Genomic DNA, 12,197 nt, shown 5'->3' on the forward strand with positions numbered 1-12,197 from the left:
CTTTGCCGTTCTCCATCCGTCCACCAGATGCCCTCAGACTTTCCCACCTGACTCCTACATCCACCTGCTCACTTGAGTCTCATTCTCCAATCACCTTTGAGGTATTTATACCAGCCCCCTTTTCCACAGTCAACTGCCAGATTGTCAACGTTGCTTCGTTCCTTTGCTCTCTAGCCTCCTAAATTTGAACCTATATCTTACTACCTACCTGCCAGTGGTAATCCATCTTTTATACATTGCGTTTTCAATTCATTTCACACGTGTTGTGATATTGGAATCGAAATACTCAGTTTTGACTTTGTATGGTTCTTCTTCTATCCTGCTCTTGAGGTGTTGAATTGTCTCAGACATATTTTTTTTTAGAAACCGTTAACAGGCCTCATGATTTTCACCTCAGTTGTGCTCCGACCACACTGTACTGCCTCTTCCTGTCAAACAAGTGATGTGTTCCTCACTCACTGCTGCAGACCTCCATCTAACCCCTCAGTATAAGAGACTCTGGACAGGCTCGTCCTCCATCAAACACCAAACATGTATTCTTTGACTGAGAGAAAGGAAATGCTCAGAATGAAAGCTCTGCATGCATCGGATCTTTATTGCAAAATTAAATGTTTTGGCAAGAGTGGTTCTTCCTCTCACCAACAAGCTCTACAAAAGCTCCAAAGCATATTGATATTATTACAGCATCAGCTCCAGTTATCTCCTGAGTCTTATCTGGTAGCAGCATAAATAACATTTGGCTCCGGCTGTCTTCTTTTTGCTCTCTGTTGAAATATCACTGCTGCGTAGTTCAGCTCCACATTCTGTAAGAAAAGTATTTACAGTCTTAATGTGGTGACTTGACATGATTTTAATTCCCACAATATACTGTAGCCACACAGATACTGGATTTTTGAAGCTGACACCTTTTTTGATATTTAGCCAGTATTCATTTATAAATAGATTAGGGCTGTCAAAGTTAACACGATCATGCAAATTTGTTTTAACGCCACTAATTTCTTTAACACATTCATGCAACTTGTGATAGATTGTTGTGAAGATACTGGTATCATATGAAACTAAAAAACTTAAGGAATCCATTGGTAACCACCATGTCATACTAGCTTGTCAGGAAGGAGTTTAAATAACGATCCAAACTTGTGCTAAATTTTGATGAGGAAAAACTAGCATGGTCATTTTCATAGAGGTCCCTTGACCTCTGACCTCAAGATATGTGAATGAAAATGGGTTTTTTAAATATGTGCAATTAACTTGCTGTGAGGCGACAGCGCTTATTAAACAATATATAAAAGTAAAGGATAACTTTGTATTCACCTCTCTTTGCTCTGGATTCTGTTCTTCTTCATCAGCTAAGAGACAGAAAGAAAACATCTGGTCAGTTTTGCATATTGACACAACTTGAAGAGAGTTTACAGCAGCAAGAAAACCAAACAGAAACAGTACCTGTCTGCAGCTTCCTGACTTTAACAACCAGACCAAAGATGACCGCTACCAGGAAACCAGTCAGACCGCCCAGGATCATACTCGTCAGCTTTGCAGTTCCGTCACTCACTAATACAGGAAAGATCATCAAGTTAGACTCTATAGAGACTTGAGATCTGGCTCAAATTAAAATGGACCAAACTGAATTCAGCTGAACTGTTTTACCCTCAAACATTTGATAATCTGCACAATGATAGAAATCTTTAGGAGAATCTTACTTTCACACTGGCTTTCCACGTCATCATGTCTCTCATTGCTGTCTTTTACTGAAATTAAGATAACTTTAGTCTTTATTTAATTTAGACATATTTGCGTCATAATCACATTTTGTCAATGTTCAAATAGTCAGACTTTAGAATGACCTTACCTTCAACATTTAATGTATGTATTTCACTGAAAGTTAGACTTCCATTTGAGTAAAATCCACAGAAATACAGTCCAGAGTCAGATAAATTCACGTGTTTGATTTTGAGAAAGACAGTGGAGGTGTTGGAGCTCATTTGAAATCCATTTTGAAATCCATCACTGTATGTAATGCCGCCATGAGCGGTGAACATAACAGAGATACAGCTGGCCTTGGTTCTGTCGACCAGTCTGGACCACCATGTCAAAGAATCACTGCTGTCGATGTTGGAGCACCTCAGTGTGACATTTTCACTTGGCTGAGCCTCCACAGTCTGAGACTCAGAACCTGAGACAGAGATCCATCCTGAAACAAACAGCAGATTAACTCTCAATTAAACAAAATTAACATTTCCTTTAGATAAACTAGTTTCATTTCTGGAAGGTTAAAGTTTCCAAAGTTGTAGATACAGTTGTACTCACTAAAGCTGCAGAGAGTTAAAGCTGTTATCAAGGTGAAGGTCTTCATGGTGCGTGTGACTGAAACTCTGCAATGTCCGCAACTGACCTGAGCTCCAGTCAGGGTGCTTTCAAAGTAAAGAGGCGGGGTGTTAAACATGCAGATTTCTAATCAGTTATCTGATGAAGGAAAGGCGTAAACCGCCAGTTTCTCACCAGTTTAACATTCTCACGATTTGTAAGTGAGGAACTTCCTATTTTCTATGTGTTATTTACAGATGCAGACTTGAGTGGTTTACCATACAGGTGCTGGTCATGTTTGTGTGGTATCCATGACAGCTGAATTAAAGAAACTGTATATGATATCTAGATCATTAATAAAACAGCAAACAACTATATAAGATAAAGAGGAGTAATGTCTACCTGAGCAGAGAATGAAGTTGCTCTCCCTCTGTGTTTGTGTTGTAATCCCAGTTTCTCCGTGCTTTGTTGACATGGCCGGGCCGACCGTGCGTGCATGTTAGTGCATGTGAGCGTGCCCCACTTTCTAGCTCACGGCCGCCGCTCTGCACTGCTCTCATACGGCGGTTACAGCTTATAACGCCCAATCTCTTCCCCCAGGTTTACACAACTCTGCACTACTGCTTTTAAATGTTTTACTAGAGGAACAGGTCCTGAGGTTCAGAGGAGGAATCATTCACACTGAGCTGTTAGCCATTAGCAGTTAGCTTCCATAACATCAGGCAGAGAGGGTTTCTATGTTTCAGCCGTCCATAAACACATTGTCTAACTCTCCAAACAGCTGACTGTCAACACTATGATGTCGGAGCCTCCTGGAGTAACTTGAACGCACCAATTATGAAGAAAACGAGCAGTAACAACTGAGATCAACTAATTTTTAAAAAAATATATACTTTAAAACTATACTTTATTTATTTTAAATGTTTAGATTTTTCATTACAATTCTGCAAATATATTTTACAGTATAAAAATAATATAAATATAAAATAAATAATACTACAAATAAAATGTAGGGAAAGGAAAAGATGAATAAAAACAAAATAAAATAACAAACAAAAACCAATTAGGCTATCCGTTAAACAATTGGAATACATTTTAAATGTCAAAAACAATTTAATGGTTTTTGCCAATTTATAATTTTTGACTTAAGTTATCAATCATTGTCAAATATGTTTTAAAATCAGTATCTTTAAAAATATAAAAGGAAGGTATTCTTTTGATCCGTATAAAATATTTTGCTAAGGTAATAATCAAATTAATTATGTAGGGAATAAGGGGGTAACAATGTGGGAACTTAAATTAATTTATACTACTGGACAGCTACAGTATATTCTGTTATTACAGAGTACATGATTACAGTACGAGTGATGTTCAATGTTGTTATGGAGTACAGGAAGTAGAACAGGTATTTTATAATGAGTTAGTTGTAGAAGACGATGGATGTGATGTCCTGTCACAGTGTGACTGTCATCAACAAGTAAAGGACACAAATAATACAGTTATTAGAATTAAGACTCTATAAGAAATAGAAAACAATGACTTTTTTTAAACATTTGTTTTTTATTCAGGCATTTAGCAAAGCTGCACACACATGCATGATATAATATCACATCAAATTAACACTGATGCATTTTATGTTTTTATGACAGCACACAATTCGTTCACTGCTCCATTGAGATTTTATTCCCAAGAAAGCTTTGAACACAAAGAAAACAGCAGCATATTAATATGATAAAAGCCGTCTATCTGCTGGCAGCATAAATAACACAAGTCTCCACTTCCCTCTCTGAGGCAGGCCTCCTGTACCTCACTTTTGAATACAAACTCAGCTCTGCATCTCTCAGCTCATCACAGTCCACATTCTGTAAAGAGAGCACACGGTAACACGTGTCAAATAGCTGAGTTTGTGAGAATAACAAACCACCACCTCTTTAAAGTATTAGAACATATCATTGACTCACCTCATACTGTTGTGAGTTCTGGTCTTCACTGGCAGCTGAATGAAAGAGACAATATGTTTAATCTTAATGTACAATCCTTTGCTGTTATTACATTTAAAGCGATTTTGTAGTTCTTCATCATACTGACACACACTAATGCAGAATATATAAAAAACAATCAACCAGAAATGAGATATCCAGCAGCTCTCATGAAGTACCTGTCTGCAGCTTCCTGTTTTTAACAACCAGACCGATGATGACCGCTACCAGGAAACCAGTCAGACCGCCCAGAATGATACTCATCAGCTTTGCTGTTCCGTCATTCACTTATACAGGAAAGATCATCAAGTTAGACTCTATAGAGACTTGAGATCTGGCTCAAATTAAAATGGACCAAACTGAATTTAGCTGAACTGTTTTAACCTCAAACATTTGATAATCTGCACAATGATAGAAATCTTTAGGAGAATCTTACTTTCACACTGGCTGTCCACGTCATCATGTGTCTCATTGATGAAGAGATCAGTCTCTGATTTGGCAGAATCACATCAAAATTTGAATTTTATTGCATACATGATGTTGTTTTATGAAAATTCTTATTCTTAACATTGACTTATTAATTACTTTGCAGTATAAGCAGGACTTAACCAAACCCAAAATACTTTAGAATGATCTTACCTTTAACATTTAATGTATATATTTCACTGAAAGTTAGACGGCGACTTGAATAAAATCCACAGAAATACTGTCCAGAGTCAGATAAATCCACGTGTTTGATTTTGAGTGAGAGAGTGGAGATGTTGGATCTCATTTCAAATTTCCAAATTTGAACTCCATCACAGTATTTAACATCGCTCTTAGCGTCGAACATAACAGTGATACAGCTGGCCTTGGTTCCGTCCACCAGTCTGACCCACGATGTCATGGATCCATAGCTGGACATGCTGGAGCACGTCAGTGTGACTTCTTCACCAGACTGAACCTCCACAGTCTGAGACTCAGAACCTGAGACAGAGATCCAGCCTGAAACAAACAGCAGATTTACTCTCAATTAAACAAAAGGGACATGAACGATTCCTTTAAATACAAATTTAAATAAGTGAATAGTTTCCAATCTGGTGGGTTAAAGTTACCAAAGTTATAGATGCAGTTTTACTCACTAAAGCTGCAGAGAGTTAAAGCTGTTATCAAGGTGAAGGTCTTCATGGTGCGTGTGACTGAAGCTCTGCAATGTCCGCAACTGAACTGAGCTCCAGTCAGGGTGCTTTCAAAGTAAAGGGGCGGAGTGTTAAACATGCAGATTTCTAATAAGTCATCTGATGAAGAAAAGGCGTAAACCACCAGTTTCTCACCAGTTTAACATTCTCACGATTTGTAAGTGAGGAACTTCCTATTTTCTATGTGTTATCTACAGATGCAGACTTGAGTGGTTTACCATACAGGGGCTGATCATGTTTGTGTCCATGACAGCTGAATTAAAGATTCTCTATACGATATCTGGATCATTAATAAAGCAGCAAACAACTATATAAAGATATAGAGGAGTAATGTCTACCTGAGCAGAGAATGAAGTCGCACTCCCTCTGTGTTTGTGTTGTAATCCCAGTTTCTCCGTGCTTTGTGGACATAGCCGGGCCGACCCTGAGTGCATGTTAGTGCATGTGCGCGTGCCCCACTTGCTAGCTCAAGGCCGCCGCTCCGCAATGCTCTCATATGGCGGTTACAGCTTATAACGCCCAATCTCTTCCTCCAGGTTTCATTCACACTGAGCTGTTAGCTGTTAGCCGTTAGCTTCCATAACATCAGGCAGAGAGGGTTTCTATGTTTCAGCCGTTCAGAAACATATTGTCTAACTCTTCAAACAGCTGACTGTCAACAATATGATGTTGGAGACTCCTGGAGTAACTTGAACGCACCGAAATGGAAGAAAACAAGCTGTAACAACTGAGATCAACAATTTTGTTTTTTCTAATATACTTTATGCTTTATTTATTTCAAATGTTTAGAGTTTTCATTACACTTCTGCAAATATATTTTATAGTATAAAAATAATATAAAAATAAAATAAATAATACAACAAATAAAATGTAAGGAAAGGAAAAGATGAATAAAAACACATAAATAAACAAAAAACAATTAGCTTCTGTTAAACAATTGGAATACATTTGAAATGTCAATGCCAATTTGCCCATGTCAAATATGTTTTAAAATCAGTATCTTTAAAAAAATATAAAAGGAGGGTATTCTTTTAAGCCATATAAATTTATGTATATAATATTTTGATAAGATATTAATCAAATTAATTATGTAGGGAATAAGGGGGTAACAATGTGGGAACTTAAATCAATTTATACTACTGGACAGCTAAAGTATATTCTGTTATTACAGAGTACATGATTACAGTATGAGTGATGTTTAATGTTGTTATGGAGTACAGGAAGTAGAACAGTTATTTTATAATGAGTTAGTTGTAGAAGACGATGGATGTGATGTCCTGTCACAGTGTGACTGTCATCAACAAGTAAAGGACATAAATAATAGTTATTAGAATTAAGAGTCTCTAAAAAATAGAAAACTATGACAATTTTTTAAAATATTTGTTTTTTATTCAGACATTTAGCAAAGCTGCACACACATGCATGATATAATATCACATCAAATTAACACTGATGCATTTTATGTTTTAATGACAGCACACAATTTGTTCACTGCTCGATTTCAGATTTTATTCCCACAAAGCTTTGAACACAAAGAACACAGCAGCAGATTAATCTGATAAAAGCCGTCTATCTGCTGGCAGCATAAACAACACGAGTCTCCACTTCCCTCTCTGAGGCAGGCCTCCTATTCCTCACTTTTGAGTACAAACTCAGCGCTGCGTCTCTCAGCTCATCACAGTCCACATTCTGTAAAGAGAGCACACGGTAACACGTGTCAAATAGCTGAGTTTGTGAGAATAACAAACCACCACCTCTTTAAAGTAATAGAACATATCATTGACTCACCTCATACTGTTGTGGGTTCTGGTCTTCACTGGCAGCTGAATGAAAGAGACAATATGTTTAATCTTAATGTACAATCCTTTGCTGTTATTACATTTAAAGTGATTTTGTAGTTCTTCATCATACTGACACACACTAATGCAGAATATATAAAAAACAATCAACCAGAAATACAATACCAGAACAGTACCTGTCTGCAGCTTCCTGACTTTAACAACCAGACCGATGATGACCGCTACCAGGAAGACAGTCAGGCCGCCCAGGATCATACTCGTCAGCTTTGCTGTTCCGTCACTCAGTTATACAGGAAATATCATCAAGTTAGACTCTATAAAGACTTGAGATCTGGCTCAAATTAAAATGGACTAAACTGAATCCAGCTGAACTGTTTTACCCTCAAACATTTGATAATCTGCACAATGATAGAAATCTTTAGGAGAATCTTACTTTCACACTGGCTGTCCACGTCATCATGTATCTCATTGCTGCATTTTACTGAAATTAAGATAACCTTAGTCTTTATTGAATTTTGACATATTTGCATCATAATCACATTTTGTCAATGTTCAAATAGTCACTTTGTTGTCTGTTTTGTTAGAAGACAACCTACAGTATATTAAATGTATAAACATAAATGACAGAAGAATGGGTACCAAAAGAAAGACAAGACTTTAGAATGACCTTACCTTCAACATTTAAACGTATTACACTGAAAGTTGGACGGGTACTTGAGTAAAACTCACAGAAATACAGTCCTTGGTCAGATAAATCCACGTTTTTGATTTTGAGAAAGAGAGTGGAGGTGTTGGAGGTCATTTCAAATTTTGAAATTTGACCTCCATCACAGTATGTAACGTTGTCATCAGCCTTGAACATAACAGAGATACAGCTGGCCTTAGTTCTGTCCACCATTCTAGACCACCATGTCAAAGATGCAACGCTGGACATGTTGGAGCACGTCAGTGTGACTTCTTTACCAGGTTGAACCTCCACAGTCTGAGACTCAGAACCTGAGACAGAGATCCAGCCTGAAACAAACAGCAGATTTACTCTCAATTAAACAAAATGAACATTTCCTTTAGATAAACTGGTTTAAATTCTGGAGGGTTAAAGTTCCCAAAGTTATAGATGCAGTTGTACTCACTAAAGCTGCAGAGAGTTAAAGCTGTTATCAAGGTGAAGGTCTTCATGGTGCGTGTGACTGAAGCTCTGCAATGTCCGCAACTGAACTGAGCTCCAGTCAGGGTGCTTTCAAAGTAAAGAGGCGGAGTGTTAAACATGGAGAATCAGTCATCTGATGAAGGAAAGATGCAAACCGTGAGTCTCTCATCAGTTGAACGTTCTCACGATATGTAAGTGAAGAACCTTCTATTTTCTGTGTGTTATGTACAGATGAAGACTTCAGTGGTTTACCATACAGATGCTTGTCATGTTTGTTTGTTCCATCCATGACAGCTGAATTAAGTCATTGGTTTTTAAAAATATAGATATTTTTAGTACCTAATAGAATAGCTGCTTACATGACGTCTGGTGGTAAATGGACTTGCATTTATATAGCGCCTCGCTCGAAGCGTTTTACACCACATGTCAGCATTCACTCAGTCTTTGCCGTTCTCCATCCGTCCACCAGATGCACTCAGACTTTCCCACCCGACTCCCACATCCACCTGCTCACCTGAGTCTCATTCTCCAATCACCCTGGAGGTATTTATACCAGCCCCCTTTTCCACCGTCAGTTGCCAGATCGTCAACGTTGCTTCGTTCCTTTGCTCTCCAGCCTCCTGAACCTCAACCCGTCTTCCTGCCTTCCAGTGGTAATCCATTTTTCATTTCACAGGTGTTGTGTTATCGCAATCAAAATACTCCGTTTTGACTATATGTACTGTATGGTTCTTCTTCTATCCTGCTCTTGAGGTTTTGAATTGTCTCAGACATATTTTTTTTTAGAAACCGTTAACAGGCCTCATGATTTTCACCTCAGTTGTGCGCCGACCACACTGTACTGCCTCTTCCTGTCGGACAAGTGATGTGTTCCTCACTCACTGCTGCAGACCTCCCTCTAACCCCTCAGTATAAGAGACTCTGGACAGGCTCGTCTTCTATCAAACATTAAAAACATGTATTCTTGCAAATGAATGAATATCGGATCTTTATTGTAAAATTAAATGTTTTGGCAAGAGTGGTTCTTCCTCTCACCAACAACCTCTACAAAAGCTCCAAAGCATATTGATATTATTACAGCATCAGCTCCAGTTATCTCCTGAGTCTTATCTGGTAGCAGCATAAATAACATTCGGCTCCGGCTGTCTTCTTTGTGCTCTCTGTTGAAATGTCACTGCTGCGTAGTTCAGTTCATCAGAGTCCACATTCTGTAAGAAAAGTATTTACAGTCTTAATGTGGTGACTTGACATGATTTAAATTCCCACAATATACTGTAGCACCACAGATACTGGATTTTTGAGGCTGAAACTCATTTTGATCTTTAGCTGAGAAGCTTTTTGTATTCTATAATAATATTAATTCATAAATACATTAGATACGATTAACAAAGGTTGTTAATAAGACTCCCTTATAGGATGGTGACGAAGATATTTATAAAGCGGGACATTTTAAAGTTGTTGGTGCTCACTAATGGACAAACTATAAAAAGGAGAGTTTCTAAAGCAGGGGTTCTCAAACGTTTTGGGGCCAGAGGCCCCTTAAAGGGGAGGAAATATTCCAAGGACTCCTCATAATCGTAACATAGATTATGCATACTTCAGATCAGTTTCCATCCGTCCATCCATCTGCAACCACTTATCCCGTTAGGGGTCGCGGGGGGGGGGGGGGGGCTGGAGCCGATCCCAGCCGACATTGGGCGAAGGTGGGGTACACCCTGGACAGGTCGCCAGTCCATCACAGGGCTGACACATAGAGACAGACAACCATTCACACTCACATTCACACCTACGGGCAATTCAGATCAGTTTAATAGTTATAAACAGAAACACATTTCAATGTGAATCATGTTAACATCACTTTGTTACACGGCTGTGTTGAATACTCCATTCTGATTGGTCAATCACGGCGTTCTGCGTTCTGTTATTTCTTTAACAGACCGTTGCTATGTATAACAGACCGTTGCTATGTATAACAGACCGTTACTATGTATAGGAGACCGTTGCTATGTATAAAAGACTGTTGCTATTTATAGCAGACCGTTGCTATGTATAGCAGACCGTTGCTATGTATAACAGGCCGTTGCTATGTATAGCAGGCCGTTGCTATGTATAGCAGGCCGTTGCTATGTATAGCAGACCGTTGCTATGTATAACAGACCGTTGCTATGTATAACAGACCGTTGCTATGTATAACAGACCGTTGCTATGTATAGGAGACCGTTGCTATGTATAAAAGACTGTTGCTATTTATAGTAGACCGTTGCTATGTATAGCAGACCGTTGCTATGTATAACAGACCGTTGCTATGTATAACAGGCCGTTGCTATGTATAACAGGCCGTTGCTATGTATAGCAGACCGTTGCTATGTATAAAAGACTGTTGCTATGTATAGCAGACCGTTGATATGTATAGCAGACCGTTGGTATGTATAAAAGACCGTTGCTATGTATAAAAGTCTGTTGCTATGTATAGCAGACCGTTGCTATGTATAGCAGACCGTTGCTATGTATAGCAGTTCTGATGTCGGACTCTGTTGGACCGTTTTTATGTCAACTTATTGATTTCTTCAGTAAGTAGCCGTGTAATAAGCGTGATAATGTACAGCTAGCGGGTCATTGTTGTGAAAGAATCCCCTTCGGGGCGATGAGTGACCACCGGCATCACCCTGTCGGGGTTTCTTTCACAACAATGACCGGCTCGCTGTACATTATCCCTTATTTGTTTTGCCCTGATATTCTGGGTGCTTTGTAACCAGCTTTAACTTGGCTTCATAGCGTCATAGCTTAGCTTCATGGCTTTGTTCGCTGAAGACACATGACGCATTTTTGTCCCCCGTCGCCGTCGATAGATAGAACTGTCGTCATATTTACTCAATTTAGCTAGTCTGGGTTTAGCGTCGTTGACGATGTGGACTGACTCAACTAACTAAGCTAAGCAGCATAACCGGTCCGTTGCACCACCACCTCTTTAAAGTATTAAAACGTATCATTGACTCACCTCATACTGTTGTGAGTTCTGGTCTTCACTGGCAGCTGAATGAAAGAGACCATATGTTTAATCCTGATTTACAATCCTTTGCTGCTATTTTGTAGTTCTTCATCATTCTGACACACACTAATGCAGAATATATAGAAACAATCAACCAGAAATAAGATGTCCAGCAGCTCTCATGAAGTACCTGTCTGAAGCGTCCTGACTTTAACAGCCAGTCCGATGATGACCGCTACCAGGAAAACAGTCAGACCGCCCAGGATCATACTCATCAGCTTTGTTATTCCATCCCATTCTTTTACAGGAAAGATTGTTAAATGAGACTCTGTACATTTAATCTGTAGTTGCTTGAGATCAGATTAATATTTAAATGGACCAATGTAAATTTAAGTTGATAGTATTCCATCTAAAGGCCACATCGATCAAAAGACGGACCAAACTTTACAACGATCTTACCTTGAACTTCTAAATATGTTGCATCATGAATAATCGGATTTCCGGTGATGTAAAATCCGCAGAAATACAGTCCAGAGTCAGATGAATTCACGTGTTTGATTTTGAGAAAAACAGTAGAGATGTTGGAGCTCATTTCAAATTTTCTATTTTGAAACTCATCGGACAATTTATAATTAAAAGGCTCTAACATAAAGGAGATAGGGCGGGGCTGGGATCTCTTGACCACTCTGAACCAGATTATCTGAGTTTTAGAACTTGAAAAGTTGGAGCACTTCAGTGTGACTTCTTCACCAGACTGAGCCTCCGCAGTCTGAAACTCAGAACCTGAGACAGAGATCCAGC

At 38.8% G+C, this 12,197-nt stretch overlaps 1 protein-coding gene and 1 long non-coding RNA gene across 2 annotated transcripts; both read right to left on the reverse strand.

Annotated features, from left to right (window-relative positions):
- Window positions 1-575: 575 nt before the first annotated feature.
- On the reverse strand, window positions 576-5,507 carry LOC119481581. The gene is made up of 6 exons (XM_037758685.1): window positions 5,405-5,507; window positions 4,923-5,267; window positions 4,720-4,773; window positions 1,444-1,551; window positions 1,315-1,349; window positions 576-803 (listed from the first exon to the last, which is right to left on the reverse strand). The coding sequence occupies exons 1-6, from the start codon at window positions 5,448-5,450 to the stop codon at window positions 711-713; spliced, it is 681 nt and encodes a 226-aa protein (XP_037614613.1). The 5' UTR covers window positions 5,451-5,507; the 3' UTR covers window positions 576-710.
- Window positions 4,124-4,563, reverse strand: LOC119481598. The gene is made up of 3 exons (XR_005205230.1): window positions 4,463-4,563; window positions 4,266-4,300; window positions 4,124-4,166 (listed from the first exon to the last, which is right to left on the reverse strand). It is a non-coding gene; the product is annotated as an uncharacterized LOC119481598 (long non-coding RNA).
- Window positions 5,508-12,197: the final 6,690 nt, after the last annotated feature.

This window comes from Sebastes umbrosus, chromosome 22 (assembly GCF_015220745.1).
Source record: "Sebastes umbrosus isolate fSebUmb1 chromosome 22, fSebUmb1.pri, whole genome shotgun sequence".
Taxonomy (NCBI): domain Eukaryota; kingdom Metazoa; phylum Chordata; class Actinopteri; order Perciformes; family Sebastidae; genus Sebastes; species Sebastes umbrosus.